At 41.0% G+C, this 22,695-nt stretch overlaps 1 protein-coding gene across 2 annotated transcripts in view; it reads right to left on the reverse strand.

The window, feature by feature from the left end:
- HTR7 (5-hydroxytryptamine receptor 7) overlaps nt 1-22,179 on the reverse strand; it is a 37,669-nt gene extending 15,490 nt beyond the window's left edge. For both annotated transcript variants that reach the window (XM_037401333.1, XM_037401334.1), the window contains exon 1: nt 21,335-22,179. In XM_037401333.1, coding sequence (XP_037257230.1) covers nt 21,335-21,861 — 527 coding nt within the window. In that variant the 5' untranslated portion in view covers nt 21,862-22,179. The remainder of the gene's footprint in view (nt 1-21,334) is intronic.
- Between the last annotated feature and the right edge of the window lie 516 nt (nt 22,180-22,695).

The raw sequence follows: 22,695 nt of genomic DNA on the forward strand, positions 1-22,695 counted from the left end.
TGGTGTCTGTTTCTGGCACCTCATTTTATCTCTCTGTGACTCTGTAGTTTGTCTTAGCTGTTCGCTTGTTGTGATAGTTGTCACATGTTACCACTTACACAGTGATTATCAAACTGGAAACTGGACTGCTACTGTGCCCCACTAGATGTTACTATATTTTAAAACATGAAAGGTTTGATACGGTTTCTTTTCTTGTAAATGTATCTATTTCATTCTCTAATTTAGACAATTGTGAAAAGTAGTTTGCTTTATCTGCACTACTGTGGAGTGAGTTCACAGAGCCATCTACTTATCTCCTAGCAGAACTTTTCAGGAAGATCTTTCTCATCACCTTCACATGGATAACTCTCCATTTGTGGCTGAACTGATTAGTAATTCTATAGATGTATAGATGTAGAAGAAGATAACAAATTTTCCCCCAAGAAAAAAAAAAGAAAGAGCAGTGCTGGCATGGTAGCATTTCAGGTTAACCAGGTATGAATTATTTTTTTTTTTTCAGCAGTAGGAAAGTTTATTTCCTTTTCTTTGTGTTTTTTTCCTGAGGAAGCTAAACATGGCTGTAATATTTAAGCTGTAAATGTGATGAATTGTTCATAGCTATGTTGGCAACTTTGAGATGGGTCTAGTCCTTGCACCTTTTGAAATATCCAGAAAGCAAACTGAGACTTAACAGCTACATCAACTTCAACAATAGAAAGAAAATAGTAATAGCATGGTCCAATTTGGGATCCTGTGTCCAAAATCTTTCTTTATTACCTCTGTTATATGGCTAAAAGATAAAGAAAAAAAAGCAAAAGGAATTCTCACTGTGAGCAAAGTCACAGAGTAATAGAAAACCTAACAGCTAAAAGCATTAAAACTGTTTTGAAGCCTCCTGCCCAACGCAATAATCAATTGAATGCACCATGACACCAGCATCACTTATGCCACTTTTGAAGCACACACACATGTAATTCCTTTGTCTCTGGTCTCCATGTACTTTATAGGCAAATAGAATTCCATTCTAATTAGTCCACGTTCATTTCTCGGAATTCACTGACCTGATCTAACAGACGATTGTTCCAGAATCAGATTAGCACCGTCTGACTTGGCTTTTATGAAGCAGATGTATTGCTATGGAATAGAGCTAGAAACGTTGTACTGGAATTATATAAATGTGTATTATAGCTATTTCTACCAGGAATCTTGACATATCATTGTTACCACTTACGATTTGAGTAGGAGTTGTGCTTAACCTGAGGTTCTTTCAGTTCTTCCCGGTTTTGTATTTTAAAAGAATCATAAAATCGATGTATTTCAAAGACACAAAAATGCTTACCACTTTGCTTTTGTGCTCTTTTTCTAGTACAGCAGCTTTCTGGCTTCAATACCTGTCTCCTTGTACTAGTTTCTTTGCCAGCCCACAGCTATATAATCCTGTCTAATGATTCACCTGCAATAATAACTTGTTCTGAAGAACAATGCTTATCTACTGGTTTTCCTTCAGTCGCTAAAATTCTTTTATGATCTTTCATAATTTTTCTGTTTAATTCAGTGCAACATTAAGAGATACTTCACAAGAATAGGAGCACAATGCCATTCCTAAAAGCTATCCAGCGTTCAGAAATATTCTCCCTAGTATAGTGATCAATCTAGATTGTTTTCTTATACTTTGATACATTAAGAAGTAAACTAAACATAAATATAACAAGTTGAAGTAATGATCAAAACTATTATTTCTGTTATGGCTACATCAAACTACCTAACAGAAGCTGTTCTTTCCTTTTCAAAGATACTGTATTTACACTATGCAAGAGATCTCTGTTCCACAGACCTGCTTTTAAATAGACCAAGGTATACAAAATGATCATGGAAATACTATTCCCATCACATATTTAAGTAACTGAGAAGGAAGTAAAGGGATAGAAACACAAAAATACTTAAATGCTGAGACACGAGCATTACAGTGCATGACTATGGTGTTATAATGTGAAAAGTAACCTTGTTAATTACTGTATGATAGTATTGTTAGCTGTCTTTCTGCAATACAGACTGGCTTGATAACCACATCGTGATATCTGCCATTTAATGTCTGGGAAGATATTTCAGAGGCAGTGAAACACTTTTCTCCTTCCCAGAACTGAACAAAGTTACTGCTTTCATTCCATATGTGACAGCTTTCAGAATATAAATTAGATGGCTTTAAAACCTAAACATTAAATATTGTGCAATGTTAGAGCAGGACAGCAGAACTAAAAAAAATCAAACCATTATTCACTCAGTGGAGAAAAAAAGACTTAACTAGTTCTGTGCTCCATCTAGTTAAATGTTGCATCTTTTCTATGTAGTGATTTTGAACATAGTTCAGATCACCTTTCACACCTTAATTGCATTTGCTAAAAATGGTTAAAACTCTACTTTGTCCTTCTCAGTTGATGGCGAATGCAGTAATGTGAAAAATACTAATGTTTTGGTATCTATTTTTTTAGATGTTTATGCTTCACATCTCATACAATTTCAGCATTATTCTTATTATTGAAACAGTCATACTTTAATTTTGATACTTAGAAGAATGAGAAGGAAATATTTCTTTTGCTTTCCACAAGGTCAACACTATCCATTATTACCCTTCTTGCTCTCAATTAAACGTATTTCCTTAAATTTTCTTCACAAAAGGAAGACATTCATTCCCACTGTTACAGTGGGTACATATAGAATACAGTACTATACTTTTATTGTACATAGTAAATGTTCTGACTTGATTTTTCTTTTTCTCAAAAATCATTCTAGGGGTTTATTTTTGATGGAACTCAAGAACTGTAGTCTTTCCTGGTGGTGGGGGAGGATTAAGTCAATCAAAATTAAATATCTGTTCGTTCTAAAGGAATGTAATTTGCATGGTAGATTGTTATCCTCTCTTACATTTCTTTCAGTTTCTCTGTACTTTCTTTCTCTCATATTGCATAACTTTATTTTTTTTGTTTATTTTACCTCCTTTTTATTCTTTCATTTCACTCATTCCATTCCTACTTCACTTTCTTGCCCTGCCTTATTTCTATTTCTCTCTTAGCTCTGTGTTTTCCCCTCTTTATTTTTGCGTACTGATCCAAGCCATCCATCCCATAGATGGGGGGGATATATTCTGCTCTTATTTTAAGAAATACGTAACCACTGTATTGCCAGAAACAGATGTGTAATGTCTTTCCATCCAACTTCTATCATCTTAAGTCATAATTTCTGGAATCATATTCCTCTTTCCTTTCAGACCTTGTCTTCACTCTTTGCCTTTCATTCTCCCCCTGTGTGACTGTCGAAGCATTTGTCACCAGTCACTGCCTTGTTCTTAGCTTCCTGACAAAACAGTTCTGTAGCTTTAGATTTTCCACTGCAAATAATATGCTGTTTGGAAGAAAAGGTCCCAACATGTAGCTGCTGATGTTTATCTTGCAACACTCTGAATTTTAGATACTATGTATTTCCCAGCCAATATTTTGCAATTACCCAAATAAAAATACTTTTTATTTATATACACTAAGCACTCCTAACTGACTTTGAAGAAAACTGTATATGTATATTTTCCTTTCTTCTATCTTCACCAGTGACATAAAGGTAAGAGACATAAGAAGTAAAATGGATCTCGGTCCATTCCATCCTTCACCAGCCTCTTGGACTCTAGATGCATTTGAAAACTGAAAAGGTTTTGGCAAAAAAATATTTAGAATGAAGTTGCATGCTGAAATAGAAGACTTCGTATTTTTAATTTTTTTCAAAATGTTTGATCTCCAACTTTGTGGTTCTCATCATCTCTAGTTTCCTATATATAAGTGTGGTTTGCTTACTGAGTGCAGTAGGATTAATTATATACAGAGCTCAAAAGTGCTTTTCACCCCACTTCTTGATAGATAATCTGTAACACTTCAAAAGCTCTCTAAATCTGGCCAAGTCACACATAGGAAGAATCCATTTTTCTTTACACTGTTCAACAGAATCCAAGGTTGAGGGAAAATTAAAAAAATAATGTCATGCTTTTCTAAAAGAAAATGTAAAGGGACACACTACCCACTTCTGCCCTTTCATCCCCCCTCCTAGATTTGCAAGTTCCCTTTATTTTATATTGATCTAAGTTTTTTGTGGAAAAAGAAGTGAGAAGAGGGTCCAAAAAGTAAAATTTTTCTTTCTTTTCAGAAGTAAAAAATTATATTAATTAAAACATAGAATAAAGTACTATTCACAATGCATATTACTAACATTTCAGGAACATTCCCTAGAGAAGGGCTTCTCAGGTTTTTTAAGCAATGTCTCACTTCACTGAAAAATTCTTCATGGCATTCATCATAGTATACACAAAAACTGCTTCACAAGTGCAGAAGGCCAGGCCTTCGTACAGCTCCCTGTTACAGCTTTGTACCCTGTGGTATAATTTACACTAGTTGTTAAATCATTTTATTGATCAAGGAGAGAAAGGAAAAGCAAGACTTCAGAAATGGCTGTTTGTTGCTATACTCAATAAAGTGATTCATGTCAGAAAACACTATTTTGTTTAAAATTCACATTGCAGTTTACTCCACATTGTCATCTTATTATTCTAAAATATTTTGGACTCATAGCAACAAATGTGGTGTATTTGCACCATGTCAATTTTTTTAAATGAGTATCTAATTACATATGGACTGATATCTGTCTTCTGTGACTATTTCTTTGTCTTTATGTGGATGATGCAGTATCTCATTTGTAAAGTTATTAGAAGATGCTTGGCCCCTTTTTTGAGGGGGCAAAGAAGGTATTTCAGCCTTCTGATACTATCTTAGAAGACTAAGATAGGAAAAGCTTTATTCTAGAAAAGAAAGAGAAATCACATTCTCATTTATTTCTGTCTTGTGTTGCAATGTTCACTTGAGACTGGGTGTGCAGCAAAAAAGTTCAGGTTGGAAGAAAGCTAGGGAAGAGGTTTTATTTCATATGGTCTTTTGTATGGTAGCAAAGAACTGGTTGAATCTGAAAAGGGAAAATGATTCTGAGGATGACAAGTATATGATTTGCTGTGACTGGAGGGAGGCGTTGCTGGCAGTGAGCTTGAGTAGCAGCAGAGGAGACCTTGAACATGAATGCATATATAGTTCAAAAGCTACTGAGGAGGGATGAGGCTTGACTTGATATGTTGCTTAATAGTGTTACGTGGGACTCAAGAGAGGGAAAAAAAGACAGAGGTGTACAGGGAATTACCTAGGTTTGTCCTTTGATCAGTCTAGGGAATCTAAAACGGCAAGTAAATGGATTGGATGCAGGACTGGACCACTGGATGCTGGTAAGGCACTGGAGGAGAAATGACATAGCTCTATTTTTTCTTGTTTGTAACAAAGAAATTGGGGAAGAATGCTTCAGCACTGGAAGTCATCTTTACGATGTCCTTAGTTCCTGAGGAGCTGATCTCATGTTCTGATCCTTACTCCCAAGCATTTCTACCTCCTGCACAATAAACCTCACCATTCTTCTGGCAATTACGGTCTGTCAGATAACAGGCACTAACCATGATCTTTTGCTGAATGCCTACACGTTTAGAGGATCTAAAGCCTTAGATGATTCATTTGCTCATTGGCCTGAGCCACCTATACAACTGAAGATAAGGGTCAAGTTCCTGTACTTAACTTGATCTACAGGCTAGCCAGTATAGAAAAAACATGAGAGTTGGATGTCATCAGGATAATGCAACTTGCCCAGCTGATAGGCAGAAGCACTCCATAGAGTTGATATTTGCTGATAGGAAAAGGTTTATTTGCTGCTTTGCCTTTCCTGTAGGGAAGAGTTACTTTAGGTAAAGATGTGATTTCTTGAAGCAGCAGCTGAGATGAAATCCCTACTGTGTTAAACAGAGGCAGTTCCTCTGTTTTTCAGACTTTGACAAAAGAAAACAAAGGAATGGAAAATAATAAGTTTTGCAGATTGGGAACTGGAAAATCCTCATTTTCCTCTTTCAGATTCCCCCATCTTACTCCTCTCGTTCCTCACGCCCAGGGGTTATTGTCAAAGCCAATGAAGATTTCAAGCTTTTGTTAGAGTCTGCAGTACCTTTAACATATTTTCACACACACCTCTTAACGCCTCCAGACTCAAACTCACAACTTGTTAACAGAGCTCAGATCTCTCGCCCTCCCCTATCCTGACTGGTGTTTTCCTGTGGCAAAGACAAGCACTCATGATTCCAGGCCAGCCTGTTACCTTCAGCCAGGCCAGAAGAGACGTGCCAGGAGACAACCACCAGACATGCCTGAGTCCTGGGACCATCCTGTTCTGTGTAAGTATTCAGGCAGGCTGTAATAAAAAGTTGCAATGTGCCTCAGTTTTGTACTCTGCCAGACACCAGCACAAACATCCCTTAGGTGAGCGGAGGCATGCTGATAGACTGTGCCATGTAGGCTGATGGGATCTGTGTCTCGACTTTGGCCAAGGCATCAGCCTACCCCCTCCTCCTCCCTTGTGTGTGCAGGCACACACATACACGCACCAGATGACTCTTTGCGTCTGGCAGCAAGGTGGATCCCAGCACCAAAGCAACCTCTAGGAGGATCTCCAGCGAGGGCACTGAAGTGCCAGATGGGCATGGGAGGCCCCTGTGGGTACAGCTTGAGGCAGCCTGGAGAGTTTCTCAGGACAGGTGGTGGAGACCCAGACTTGGGGATAGGACACCAGGCCTTTGGATGGTTCTCAGGGGAAGCAAGTTGCCAAAACAGTACAGGAATGTCCAGTGCAACAACACAGAAAGGCAGGACTCCCAGGTGGCGGCGCCCAGCTGGGTGCTGTGGCTGTTCCCTGGCACCACACGAGAGCCAGGCCTCCTGTGCCCCCGGCTTTTCACAGGAGAAAGCCCAAAGGCAGAGGAGGCTGCAGGGAGCTCTGCTCTGGGCGATCAGGGTACCTGAATATCCTGAGTGTACCAGGCTGTCACTTTAGATGCAGCTTAAGTGGCCTCCCCGAAACCACAACGTAAGCCTGTAGATCCCGACCACTGGGCCATCACAAGGCAAGGGTGGTGCTTCTGTTGCATTACCAGGTTTTTCTGTGTTGCTTGAGGTAAGCTAACCTTCAACTGAAACGTGTGATGGCTCGATTGCGGAGCTGTGAAAAACTGTCTTTTTTAAAAAGAAAACCCTCCTCAGGCTTCCATAAAGTAGAAATGGCTAAGGTGATTTTCTCCAACTTTACTATATGAGTCACGCTTGGATTGACACTAAACATCAGCTTAAAAGGAATTATTTTGAAAGTTATAATGGTGTTTCAAAATGAAAGCCTCCCACAACTTTAACTAGAAAATCATGACTGATGTCTTTAGTATAATTAAATGAAGCATTCCAGAAACTTTTAAAGTATAAGTGAATGAAATGAAAAATCACAGCCCATTGAACTGGTAATACCACTGTATTAAAACAAAGTATCTTCAGGGAATAGCTATTTAAATGTGCTGATATTCATGTCCCCTCTCTTCCTTCCTTGAATACAGAGGACTTAAATGTAGTATCTCGACAAAGCACTTAAAAAACAACCTCTCTAGAATACTTCTTTCCTCCTCCCCCTTCTTTCTCTTCCTCTCTCTGGAGACAGGAAAAATACTGGAAGGACTTGGTCCAAATCCTCTTTGCTTCTCTGACAGTAATTTTGCAAGAACCCTAAGGAACACCTATATAGTCATTACAGGTGAATCTCAATACAGAACTAATCTACCTGGACAGTTTTGGCTTTGTCTATAGCTGTACTGGCCTGAGGGTAGATCTGAATTTGTCAAAAACCACACAAAGATTTTGTTATGTTCTGCTGGATTGGATATGTAAAAATTGTAAATGTTTACCTCAGGTTTTCCATTTTTGCTTAAGTGCTTCAGAAAAAAACCCACGGTATATCAATGAGCTGCGCTAAATACACAGGAAAATCTAAGTCTAAAGCAGTTTTAATTAGAAGTCTTATTTCTAAAACTTTGGGATGTGTAAAGCATCATATATGAAGTCTGTATAGAGTCTGGGTTTCTCTATAATATTACCCATGGAAATGTCAGCCAGAGTACCTACTGTTCCTAGAAAATGGGCACTGTGAGTTTTAATGTTCCTCGTTTCCCAAAAAATATTTTTTAAACATTGTCATTGTAGTTCAGCGTAAAATACACTTTTCACTAATGTAATCCTCTCACAAAGGAACTCTCAATGCAAATAAGTCTGGAAGCATGAAGAAAACCCACTAACAGAATAAAAGTGAGAAATGGCAACGTTGGAATTGTAACTGAGGTACTGAAGCTGCTAAAGCATCTAAGTAATACTGTTTCATAAAAAAGTCTGAGATGAAAAAGGACACTGTATCTCCACAAACACCAATATTTTCTGGCTAACTTAGATCAGTGATGCTTTACTTGAGAATAGCAGCAAACAAAGCAGATTTTTTTTGGAAGGCTGAGTCAATAGAAAAAAAGAAAACAAACAAACAAACCCGACAAACCAGCAAACCATCCAAAACACGAGGTAGGGAGTTTGTGATAAATTCCCTGAGCACGAGCAACTAAGCACAACTCTAGTCAAAGCACTAGAAGAATAAGCTACCTCTGCTCCAAGTCACATGGTAGCAGGTATCTAGCAGTGCTGTGTGAAGAATGAAAAGAGCCGTGCTGTGTTTCAGGAAAGCTTTAGAACTGGCCTTCATTTTGAATTCTATAAAAGAAAAATCCAAAGGTTTTTTTCCTGAACGGACTGGTTTCCTGAACACAATGGCACACTGGACCCTGCTTTTCACATACAATCAAATGAACTGAACCAGCTTGTTCTGAAACATCAAAAGAGGACATCACCAGGAAATAACCCCTTTGCTTGATCTCTTACTCATAGGGATGCACCTATATTGATCTTGGAGGAAGCGATGCTTGAATATTAGCCAGCTCTCTTGGACCCTCCGAATTTCTGGAGCCCTAACCCATGGGATTCCTCCAAGTAGGTCCTTGAAGAAGCCAGTTAGCTCTTCTGAAGTTTAGGGTTGCAATCCTACTTATTGCCCTGCTTCCTCCACACAGGATCCTGAACTGCACCATGTCATGGTTACTGCAGCCAAGACTGTCCCCAACCTTCACATCCCCAACCAGTCCTTCTTTGTAAAGTACAAAGTCCAGTAGCACACCTCACTATCTTGTTGGCTCCTCCACTACCTGCATCAAAATGTTATCATCAGTGCTCTGCAGGAACCTCCAGGACTGTGTGAGCCTAGCTATGTTATCTTTCCAGAAGATATCAGGGAGGTTGAATCTCCCATGAGAACCAGGACCTGTGACCATGAGGCTACTTCCCCCATGTTGGCCTGTCCCTTAATCTTTACCCACAAGCTCTCGATTTATTCTGCATTCATCCTTGGGGAGAGCTCAATATGTTCTAGTTGCTCCCTCCCATAAAAAGCAACTCCACCACCTCTCCTTGCTGGCCTGTCTTTCCTAAAAATTTTGTAGCCACCCATGACAACATTCCAGTGATGTGGGCTACCCCACCATGTCTCTGTAACTGTAATGAGATCATGACCCTGCCACCACACACGGTTCTCCAACTCTTCCTGTTTATTCCCCGTGTGGGTGTACAGGCATTTCAGAGAGGTAATTGAGCACACAGGTTTCCCAGGAGGGCTGCAAAAGGATCCACCATGGCCACGCACACCCTTGAGGTGGCCGGCTTTCTGGTACCCATCTTGGGAGGCAGCAAGGGAACATACATTGCTGCCCCGGTTGGCCTGGTTTATTTCCCAGTCAGATGCAATGGCATGAGCATTGCCACCTTGGACTCCTCTCCCTGAGTCCTTCAGTGTAAAGCCTGCCCCACCAGGTTGGCCAGCCTGCTGCCAAAGATTCTCTTGCCTCTTCTATACAGTTGGATCCCATCGCTGCCATACAGGCTATACTCAAAGAACGTCCTGTTGTCTCATTCAGTGATATTTTGGAATTTACTTTCAATAAATAAATTGGTCAAGATCAAGCCTCTCCTCCATAAACTGGAAATAAAAAAAATGTAGGAATTTAGTGTCACTTTACAAGTATTTCTTCCCCTTTCAATCACTCACAATCCTTAAAAACACAGCTCCAGGTGCCCTTTAATGAAGGAGAATGTTGAAGGGGGGAAACATCAAGTGATGAAAAATAACTGCAGTAAAACCCAAATTGCAGTGGGTGAAACTGTTATGTTCAGCCCTTTACAACCACAGTATTTAATAGTTCATTTGTCATAATATTTGTTCATTTTTACCAGCAGGTTTGGGAATGAATAATTTAATGGCCAAATGGACACTACTTCTTTCTAGCTAACCAGTCCTCCACTGTAATGAATTCTGAGTCTCCGGGGTCTTGCTCAGACTTGCCAGGCTGCGGTTCCACATAGCTGTTTTTTTCCAGCTTGCTGCTTCAGTAAAATTTAATCCAAATCCAGAAGTCTATATTCCCCATTTCAGGTGTCAACGGGTCTACTTTTGCAAAGGCAGCTCCAAGAAAGCTTAGAGATCGCTAGACAAGAAACCCAAAAAAAGATTAGCCAGGATAATGTGTCCTCTTTGTCTTCTTGAATAAGAGCCTGCCCATGACAAGTTTCCACTACAGTATATTCTTTTCCTTCAGCAAAATATGTTATAATTTTCCTCATTTTTAAAATAATGCAAAATCCAAAACACTAAATATTTTTAAAATACAGGACAACTTTCAGCACAACACAAATTGCTACCACCAACTTCACAGGCATGAAAACATAGTACATCCAATCTACAGAATGAACCTTGTGCCTTTCTCCTGTCAAGAAAGGAGTTTCTTGCCTTCTTCCCCTGGACTTTCTGTACAGAATGGCAAAGTTGGAGGCCAGATTCCACTACTGGTTATCCACAAATGACCATTTTCCCACCTCAGCGTGTGTATCACAATTCTTTTACAATGCCTTTTTATGTTCATCAGAATTTAGAGTTATACCTTTATGCTAAAACAGAAATAGATACAGCTGGTGATAAACCATCTCCTCCTCCAAAGTCTTTAAAGATAGTGGGATTTGGACGTTATCAAGGATGCGAGGCCCCTCTTCTCTGTTCATTTCACAGGTGCTACACCACACATGAAAGCAATGAAGTGGGATCAGCAGAAGGAGGCCCTTCTTCTTGTCTCTCGGTGAGTATGTCTTTCCGTTGCTCTTCCCAGCAGCAAGTTGGCAACTCTAAGGTTTTTTTTCTGAGATGTAGTGGCATCAACTTTGTGTGGATAAAGACTAAAATACCTAAGGTTTATTGCTGTTCCTACAGCTTCCAATAATATCAGTTCTCATTGCCAGGCTGACAACTTCAAAGATGCACTTGAATTTAGGAGCAGAACTTTGGCGTCAGTGTGGGATGAATCACCAGAGGTGGCCTATGGACATTTCAGGGAGCTCACTGCAAACTGCAGGTCTTTGGGATATTTGATAAGATGCTCCCCTTCAGTGCTTAGGCAGTGGTGCAGAAGCTTTGTGTTAAGTAACAGGCTTTGGAAATGTTAAGCTCCTTCTTGTGTTGTTTAATTCACAGGCAGTCCGTCCACTGTGCTATTTTAATTTCAGTTATTTTTTGAAAAAAATGCAGATTGTGTTCTGCTAATGACCAAACTCATTTAGCAAAAATAGCTTTTTAATATGGGACAATACACTCTTGAGAGACTACAATCAGTATTGTAGCTAAAACTGCTTGTGCTAAGTGGTCTCCAAATGCAGACTCTTCAGGTAAAAGGGAAACTTCAGTACATAACAATGCAAAAATTAAAAATAGCACAGCTTTAGCTCTAAAGACTTATCATCAAAACATCTTATTAGATTCTTAAAGAAAAGCTTTGCACCTTGTCAGCAGCTGTTTTGGGTCATGGGTATAAATATTTCCAAGTAATTTGTGGCCAGACAACACACTTTGTTCAGGGATTTAGTATTTCAACTGTTTGTTAAACCTTGACTTCTACAGCAAATAAACAAAATTTAACAACCCGCATAGAGAACTGCTTACAAAATATTATACTGGCAGATGGTACTGTGTATCTGAAATATTTCATGACAATCACAACAGGTTTTCATGGTTTGTATTCATTATGACAGTTATGTTGCAAATTCTACAGCAAGTTTAGATAACAGCATATACTTCTATTATCTGAGCTCATGCTTTCCATTTCCACCTTCTAAATTTTATGCCTATTGCCAATTTCTAAATACCTGTTACCAGAGTAACTCTTCTAGGCCATTATTCTTTACTTTGTTTCAAAAATTCCTACATTTTCTAGTATGGGAACAGTTCTCTAACCAGTAAATACATGCTACTGACAACAGACTTGGGTTTCTTGCAGTTACCTTTTATGTTCCTCTCTGGAGATCTGCAAACCATATGTTGAAATACATTGTCCCTAGTCTCTTAACACATCTCTCATAAAAAGTGAGCTGTTTATAAATAACGTACTTAAAGAAAGCTCTGTATCTGTGGCTCAATTTAACTTGCAGCAGCAATAGACCATATTTCTGATTGCAGGTATTTGTACAGCTGATGAGTGATGATGATTCCAATGCCAGCAAGGTTAGCGATCAGTAATCTTCAGTGGGAGTGAAGGTGACACAGCTGCAGGTCAGGTTACTGGGAGATCTCATGATCTGTCTGCCTAGACCTCTAATAACAAGCTCTCCCCTAAGACTAAAAAGTTTTCAACTCAAAAAAGTAAGTTTATTTAAATGAAAACTAGAAATTTGATATATTTAAATACAGAAAATTCATCACATAGTGAGTCAGAAGTAAAACAGTTTGTACACAATTCTCCCACAAAATGGTGCCCTTGCAGTCAAGCCTTTGCTTCCAGTTCTGATTTTACCCAACTCAGTGAATTTCTGAGATACAACAAACTCTGCCCAGTCTCCTTTTGTCCCTGAGCAGTTTTTCCACCACCATTAATATGTGGCAAGCTGCTGCTTGCCCCTCAACCTGCTATACCCTGGAGAACAAATAGCTCCCAACATCAGAAAAGTGTTTCCTTTCATATGGCTCTACCTCCACTTCTCACAATTTCCTTACAGGAACATAGAAAACTGTAAACAAAAATGGATAATCAACTTTCCTTGTGGTTATATTTTTAACTTACTCTTCTTCAGCTAAAAAGCTTGGTTTCAAGTTTTTGACAGTACCAAAACCCCACCCATTTCCTTGATATATCTCAGGAAAAAACTTTGCTGCCAGCTTTTTCATCAAGACACAATGTACCTCTAAAAATAGACTCCACCCTGGTTTCTCCTTACTTTAAAAAACGTTATTTTTGTAATATCTCTCCTTGTTTTTATGCTTTGGGTGTTTTTTTTTTTAAACAATCATGACCATTTTGCAGTGAAATAGCTGTCCACGACGACGTTAACCCCTCTCAGAGGTCTCTTATGCTAACTCACAGTTTCATAGCAGAGGCCAGATAAAGACAGAAATATACTGACTACTGGCTTGATCTCCCTGCATATCTCAGTTCTGCATGTTATTAGAACAGCTGGCATTATTAAAAATTTCATTCTTGTCTGTACATTACACAAAAAGCTTGTTTACAGTTAGAGGTGAGTCACTACCTGATTTGCATACATACTAATATGTACAGAACCACCCATATGTATCAAATAATCTAGATGCTCTATCTATATAAAGCCTCCTGAGTAAAAAGCAAGGTAAAAGAAGAAAATCAAAGCTGCTGTGCTCTTTCATTTTGTTATGTTAATTCAAACAGAATAGAAACAAATTTTCCCTATGACATATTTAATTACTGGGGTCTTGCGGAAAGGAAAACTTCACCTTCGTAGTAAGAGTTTCCTCAAAACTTTTAATCTGTTTTTTCTATCTTCAGTATACATAGGAATAGATATACTATGAATCAGTCCTTTAGAAATAGTTGGCCATGCAGTATAACATGAAAAACTAAAACTTGCAAGCTTTCCAGTTGGAAGAAGTTATCCTCACCTTACAAATAGTAGTGACCACTAGGACAAAGCTGCAGTGAGCATTGCTTTATGATGCTTGTGCTTTGTACACTCAGATAGCAGAACTTGTAATTTTGCTCCCCAGTCTTGCTTGTATGACAGCTGCAGCTTGGCAGGCTCAACTATTCCTCAAGCTCTTTAATGTTCATGCAAAACCTGCAATGGCCAGCTCTGTCTGCAGATTTCCTAGTCCACAGAGGAAGGACCAGATCTTTGTATGATATACTGAGAGAGAAAAAAAATAGGTGTTTGTAGCTGAAAGACAGCACCATATGTACAGTATCAACTGCAGATTAAATGGGATGTCCTGTTTCAAAAGTTGCCACAAATGTTTCCAATAAAATATTTCAAATTCAACAAATACTGGATTTCTTTCAAAGTAATAAGATACTCTCTTTATATAATTTACAGGGATTTTTATAAATAAATTTCAGAGAAAATTATTCTAGAAAAGTCAAAGAACATTCCTTGATTAATTTCTGTTCCTGTAGAAGGCTGTGAGAGCATGCTGCCAGTGATAGAGTAAACTTGCTTCAAACACAGTATAACGACTACAAATGCTTTGATGTTTTTGTTCTATGATACTCATTCAGTTCAAGAAGAACACTCGAGGAAAATATAGTTTGATACCAGTGTACACAGGTTGTACTACACCATCATGCCAGTATAGGTATTTGCATTTTTGTGATTTATATTAGGAGATATTTCTGAAAGCTCCCTTCAAAACCTAAGAGGAGTGTTTCTAGAATTGTATTTTTCCTGTGAATTTTGAGGCAAATCCAACCTTACTTTATGGAGACTATTTTTGTGACCTTGACAGGAAAAAAGTCACTTCTTAAATGTCTCCAGAATGCCCTGTTTGGCAAAAATATGAATTAATGTTCCCTTACCTCTGTTTATTAGGCTTCCTTTGAAATGTCTGGTTGAACCCCCAAGAATTAGAGACCCCAAAATAATTTCTGAAAACTCATCCAGTGTTAAACCCTGGTAGGCAAACAGAAGATAGTTTCAAATGTGGGGGGAAAATGCAACATCATTTCAAGAAAAGGCATTCACATAAATGGGGTGTAATTCCAAATCTCCTGATAGTGGCTGAACTATAATTCTCCATTCATGCATACCTTGGAACATTACCATTTGCAGTCGCCATTTCACTGCCACCTCTAGGTTATCTTGCATCTCCATACTTCATGACTCCATTTCAGTGACACTACTTAAATGCATCCAGTATATAACAGCGATAGAATAATCAATCTACACGCTTTTTCTGTAACATCCTCTAGCTTCCCAAACTTTGTCAGCCTTTACTGTGCAGCCACAAGACACACCTACCAAACTTTAGATCTTACATCTATTCCCAGTGCAGAAGGACAAAACTACCACTCGTTTTGGTGGTAAAAGAACCCTCTTTACTTCTGAATTGTTAAGTCTTCACTAAATAGTCCCTCTGATAAAATATCTTTTATTTGCTACCTCCTATCTTACTTATTGTGCATCTGGCAGGCTAGTCATGAAGCACAATGTCTCTGCAAAGATGTAACAAAACAATTCTTGTGGCCAAGACCAGGTTACAGTGTAAGTAACTGCATCTCTTGCAGGCTGCCTGCATGACGTAGGAAAACATACCGGACAACGCCACGGAAAGGTACCTAAAGTGTGATCATTAGTACAGCAAAACACCCCATTTACTCTTTTGGAGGTGGCTCTCAGTGAGAGATACACATTGCACTGCCTTCTACTACTTAATGCTTCCAACTTCCAATTCAACTTCTTCATCTCAGGATTTGAGAGAAAAAATTTCTGTTGCATACATTTTCAATGTAAATAATAAAACTGAGATTGCAGAGGTGTTCAGCAAGAACTTCTCTGCAAAACGAATTTGCAGATTCAAACAACTTGAGGAACGTTCTTTAAGTGGACTAAATTAGAAAAACTACACGGAAAGGAATAAAAACAAAACTTTTTTCCACTTTAGTGTATCAATGCTGCCTGTATCTTTCATAAGCTAGACAAGTTATGTACAGACTGAGAGAATACAGTTATTTATTGGGCTGAGCAATGGAAAGAATGGCTCTTGTGATGGTGGTTAGGAGGGATATTAATCCCCAAACTTTATTCTGCAATGTAGACCTTAATTGCAGTAACTTCATCACATGCTTTTCCTATAGTTCCTTTAGTTTTTTCCTAATTCCTCAGTTATTCCGGCATAAACACATACTCACCAAAACCTCATGGGGGACACTGCTGGTAGGTGCCTATATTTATTCTAGATCCAAAATACATTACATACAGGATTTCTTCATATCTGTCTCTACATATATATACTCTACATGTATTTTCTGACGGAACTGAGCAGAGCTGGCAGTACGACTGCAGCCTTTTCCACCCATGGCCTGAAAGCAGAGGAGTTCCACATCGAATGGGAAGCCACGCAGGGCTCTTAGGTGTCATTAGGCTTAGGAAATCGCTGACAGGGTTTTCAGGTGACATTTTCAGTTTGGGATGTAGGCACAATTTAGACACCTGGGTTCTATTGAAAGTGCTTAAGTCTTTATTTAAGTTTAGCACCAAGTTTTTCCTGTGAGGCACTTGGAGGCCTCCTCAGTTCCGAGGTATGCAGCAAGGACACTGGAAATGGGTGAGCTTTTAGGGGCTGACATATTCTAAGGTCAAGCATAAGTACTCATACTTACTTGGAGCATGAAAAAAGATACAAAACAAGGATGGACAAAGAACTGATCCTTGTGTACAAAAATCTCAGGATCAACAAAAACTTTGGTATCATTTGCATAAAATTCTAAATCCTCATCTATTTAATGGAAGTTTGGAATACTCACAAATTGTTGGCTAAGATACAGACTGGAAAAGTTCCCCAAAAGTGTTTCATTACTTGTGTGGGTGTGACGAAAGTGTTATAATTCATCAACTGTATTTGAGTAGTTATGTTACTTTATCACTTTCTAAGCCAAAGAGCTATTTTTAAATTGAATTAAAAATTGCTACTTCTGCAGTTATCCAGTGGATACTCTCCAAAACAAGATTTCTGTAGCTATCTTGGGTCAGAAGAACATGATGAATCAGCATGCAAACACCACCAGTTTAAATTCAATTAATTCCCTTTATATGTTCGTTCACCCACTAAGATGTGGTTCACATCCGTCCCTCATAATTCACGCCCAATGTTCTCTCACTCTTAAATGTGAAGGAATCTAAATGTGGTATAATTTATTTAACTCAGAACCAAAAAAGTAGAGCCTTAAGAGACAAAAAAAACCCCAACAAAACCTAAACAAAAAAAACCCCACAAACACACTAATAAGAAATTCTTAAAAGAAGCTACTATTCACTGCGGCACAATTATCCTGCCAAAGTCTCTGTAATGCCTACCTTTCTCCAGAGATACCCCTTGTATCATGGATGGCGAGTATAGTGAATGTAATATTGATTGTTCAGGTATCAAGCTGTCTTGCCTGTTTAATCCTTCTGAAATTTGAAAAGGGAGAAATACTCTTGCCTCTTTGTCACATCTGTTTTCGTTCTGACAGACCTGCCTGTAAGCACATAGTCTTCTTCCAAAACAGGGTCTTAAATAAGGCAGAGATACTTTAAAAATAACATGCTTATCTCAGGTCACCCTGATAAAGATATGTGGAGGTTTTCAGGTTGTGAAATAAAAGGAAAGATGTTATCTGGAGAAAAGCGTAATAGTCCAAATCTTGGTATCACTACAGACATTAACTCATGATCACCACAAATTCAGTACTTTGTGGATAATAAAATAACCTTTTCAAACTACCTTCTTTCTTGTGCACCCTTTACAAAGTTAGAGATCCCCATAATAGCATACTAACATCTACTTCACAGTCGTAACATTTATACAACTTCAGGGTAGACGCAACTTAAACAGTACAACCAGTGCTTCATATATCTGACTAGGAAAAAAGGATGGCTTTTTTTCAACAGAATGATACCAGTCCATTTGTAGACTCCATGCTAATCTGCATCTTTCAGAGCTTTCCAACTCATAAATTCAGCTGAAAAACACATCCACCACTAAGGGCTGTGTAGCAAAATATCTCTGCATGCAATAGGCCTGCCAGCTGCTGGCATTTCATGGCTCTCAGTGCCATGTGTTGAGTAGCACATATTTGTGCAAGGGAAACAAATCAAAAAGCCTCTTCAATTTACTCATATCCTTTACTCAAACATATCCCGTTTGGAAGGGCCTCAAAGCCTCTTTTTTTTACCAGTTGTATTTGTTTGTTTAACAAAAGATATTACATCTCCCTACAAACCTTGCCTAACAGTTATAACAAACTTTTTTTAAAAAAAAGCTTAATTCAATAGTAACATTCTTTCAGCTGTTTACCTTCAACAGATTTTCATATCTGCCTCAGGAAGAACCTAGAGATTTAACAACAAAAATCTTAAAATACCCAACGCCATTTGCTGTCTCTGCACTGGCTGTAACAGCATCTTTCCCTTCAGGAGAGGCTTTACTGGATCACGACAAAGGCTTCCTAAACTGTCCTATGAAAACAGCTGGCAATGCAATTAATAATTATTATTCAAAAATGGGGGGTTTTGCCCTGTCTTAACCCTTCTCCCTAAACAAATGTCTCACGTGTGACCCCAGGATACTTAACTGTGCTACAAGGCTTAAGTCTGTCTAAATGGCATCAAGGATAGTGGCAAAGTTGAAGGACGGTGAATTTCATTCACTTCTTCCCTGCTTCTGGATTTCCTGGTTCATCTTGTATTTGTATTCTTTGCACTGAGATAATAGGTACTGTATCATCAGAGATGTCCTCCTCCAAGATAATATAAAACATGCAAGTGTTTCCATCAAACCCATGGAAAAATGGTCCTTGTGAAAATGGTCTGGCCCTCTAACGCACTATACATGTTGTGATTTGCAGGCTCCTGTACCACATACAATACTCTATCTGGAGGTACTCATTTTTTCAGAGATAAATCTCCCTTACTGATCATTCAAGGCTAAGTTCCTAAGTACGGAAGTGTAAGAACAACTGCCAGTAAGATAGCACCATTAAAATCAATACTACACTGGCAACATTTCATCATTCACATTTATTTTAATCATTTCTCCCTGGTTTGCGTATTTTGTACATATTCACTATTCAAAGATTAGTTAACATCCCAAGCTAATCTTTGGCCTGACTGAGCAGTGTTACAACAGTATAAGATTATTTATTTCTAAACAGGATTACAAATCATGGAGATTTTTCAATTCTTTGTTGCCAAGTGGTAGAGACATTTTGCTAATGAATTGCTGGCTTGTCACCTTTTATTTATATCACCTGTCTTAACTGTATATAGGATTTGGGTGGCACAGGTTAACACATCATGATTCACAGAATTTTGGTTTCATGTAGCAAGTAGACAAGAGTATAATGAATTATGAAGAGATGATGTACAATAAACATTCAGTGATAGAAGTAAGAATGCAAGGACAAGAGGAGAATAACTCAAGTTTAAACCAGCAATTGTTAATGAAACCGAGTCACTCATAATAGGTTATATTCTGTTCTAAATATATAGCTATATCTCTTGTTGGTGTTTGCGGGGGGGGGGGGGGGGGGGGAGGAGAGTGGAGGGAGAATGGAAAGACAACAGCTGGAGATGCAATCATCACTGTGACCAGTTCAGCCAAAGCCCCTGCTCAGCATACAGCAGTGACCTCAATTGTTAAGCTAAGAAATGAAAAAGAGTAAAACCGAACTACTTCAGTGCTACAGTGTGAATCAGTCACACACACCCTTACTTGGGTAAGAAGGTTTAATTATACCTGTCTTCAAAAGGTTATTAGAAACGGAGGTGAAGAGTTCAGAGATGGACATCAAGAACAATCAGTAGAAATACTTTATGTGGAGAGAGTGGAAAAATTAAATCACCTATCTTAAAAATAGGATAGAAAAACACTGGGAAAGCAGATGAAACTATTAATATTTTCTTACAATACTGGAATTAAGTTAAAAGACAGCAAGCTTCAAGGCAACATCAACAAAAAAACCCCACCGTTTGGTACTTGAAGTCTGTACACGGATCTCATTGCTACAAGATGCATTGCAGCATTCAGATAACTGCTAGCTATTACATAAGTCACAAAGAGCATTGAAGGAGGGCATGCTTATACAGAAACTAAAGTTTTGAAACTAACATAAACCATGATGTTCCTTGGCATGAAACAATCTCCAGTTATTGTGGGCAACTCTTTTGAGAGACTGTTTCTTTGCAGAAACCTAATACGGAGTTTTTTCCTAAAACTTTCTGAAGTACATAGTCAAGACGACTGCTGATATCAGACTTGAAAAACTACTTCTAGAGTCTAGTTAGGAAATTCTTCGATTTCTGCTAATTGTCTTGAGTTGTAATGAAAACAGTCTCCCTCTAGATGCTGAAATTCTTGGCATGGGATTTAGGCTGTGGAAGAGGGAAGTTACAGGCTGCAACTTACATTAGAATGGGACCTGCATGGAATAAAGGGATCTGTTAGCTTTCCTCTGCAGAGGACAGCTTAGACATGGGCAAATGTAAGGTCTTAGGTATGGCCTTAACATCAGAAGTGAATGCCTAAGATCCTCTTCTACAGTCTGTCTACATCTTATTGCTCCAGTGTCTGCATCTTTTGGATGAAGCTAAATGTCAATGAGCATCTTGGTTTTTAAGAAGGCAGAAGAAAATGTTTAAAAAGCAAATACTTGAAAGAAATTTTTTCCTTCAAAGAAAACGTTATTTGTCAGAAATGGTTCTGTTAGTTAAAATGGAGCTATTCTGGGATTGTCACAGAGCAATGATAAAACACTAATAAGCTGTAATTCTCTGATCCGGTAAGACTCCCCTGAACTCAGTGAGGTTACACTATCACCAGCTTCGGGAGAATCAGCTCCGATCTAGCTGTGGTATAAATAGTTTAAAGACGTAACGTTGCAAATTTTAAAGCGGTTGCAAATGCCCCGTGATTTGTACAGAGCCACAGAAAACTTACGGAGTCCAGCTCCAGCTTGGTTCTGACACTTGGACCTAACGACAGCGGGGAAGCTACCCCGAGGGATGACCAGGCACCCGGGCTGGGCTAGCGGGGGGCAGCACGCCCGCTCCGGCGGGCGCCTTCGAACAGGAGAGGCTGCAAGGCTGGCTCCCGCCTCCCGCCGTGCCTCCAGCTCGTCTGCAGCTCGTTTCCAAGGGGCCCGGAGGAGGCGAAAGAGACCCCTGGTGGCACCGCTGACTGGCCCCAGCGGCGCGGCCACCCTCGGTCCCCGGGGCGGCGGGCAGCGGCGCGGAGCCGGCCCCCGGAGCGCGGGCAGCGACGGGCGGGCCGGCGCCGCCCCGTGTCTCACCTGTCGATACTTATCACGCAGAGAGTCATGATGGAGGCCGTGCAGCACATGACGTCCATGGCGATGAAGACGTTGCAGAAGAGGCGCCCGAAGATCCACTCGCCGCCGATGAGGTCGGTCACGCTGACGAAGGGCATGACGGCCAGGGCCACCGAGAGGTCGGCCAGGGCCAGCGAGACGATGAGATAGTTGGAGGGCTGCCGCAGCTTCTTCACGAAGCAGACGGAGATGACCACCAGGCAGTTGCCGGCGATGGTCAGCAGGGTGATGAGGGAGAGGACGGCCCCGATGACAACTTTCTCCACGTTGCCGTAGCTGAGGATCTGCTCCCCGCACTGGGAGTCGTTGGCGGGGAGGGGGCTCGCCGTGGGCAGCGCCGACGGAGGGGGCGACGGGCCAAGCTTGGCCAGGCTGCGCGGGGGCCAGGAGCCGGCGATCATCCTGCCGCCGCTCAGCGCCCGCGGGTCCTCCAGGACCGAGGGCCGGAGGTTACCGTAGAGGTGACTGCCGTTGAGGGCGAGGACCATGTTGGCGTGAGCCGCCCATGAAGCCCCTCCGCCCGCTCGCCAGCTCTCCCCGCCGCCCGGGATGCTCGGGCTCCTCCTCGGGCCCCCGGCGCCGCCCGCCCCCTCGCCGCCGGCGGAGCGGCCCGCCGGGGGGCCCAGCCTTCAACTTCCCCCGGCACAGCCGGGCTCGCCCACGGCGCTCCCCGGGCGGCCGGGGGGTGGGCTCGGCGCCATCACCCCCAGCCCGCGGGGAGAGGGGGGCGGGCGGGGGTGGCGGCCGCTCCCCGCCCACCCGCGCCCACCGCCCGCTCCCACCCGCGGCTGAGTCCTCCGACGGCGGCGGGGCGGGAGCCGCTCCGCCCCCCGCTCCCGCCTCCCGCTCCGAGCGGCAGCTGGGGGGGAGCCCCTTGGCCGCAGCCCGTCTGCGCGGCGGCCTCGGGCGCCGGCTCCGCCTGCGCGGCCGGCCCGGGCGGGGGGCGCTTCGGGAAAGCCCCTATGTATGTGCGTGTGTGTGTACATAGGTAGATAGAGATCGATCGGTACGTCTGTAGGGCGCGCCCGGAGCAGGAGCGCCGGCAGGCTGAGCGGCTCCAGCCGGCGGCGGGTGGGCGCCCCGCAGCCCTGCCTCTCCCGCGGCTGCTCCAGAAGAGCCTCTGTCCCCGCTATGGAAATGTCCCTGCTGCCAGATTCGGGTCCGGCCGGAGCGTGACAGCTGCTTGGAGAATTAATAGTGGCCACTCTTGTAAGATCTACCCCCAGCGTGGTCACCTGTGAAGTATTTCTTTATATCTTCAAGCTTACACATTCTCCTTTCTACTAAATCAGTGTGAATCCCATTATCTATATTCTATCTTT

This window comes from Falco rusticolus, chromosome 9, assembly GCF_015220075.1.
Source record: "Falco rusticolus isolate bFalRus1 chromosome 9, bFalRus1.pri, whole genome shotgun sequence".
Taxonomy (NCBI): Eukaryota; Metazoa; Chordata; class Aves; order Falconiformes; family Falconidae; genus Falco; species Falco rusticolus.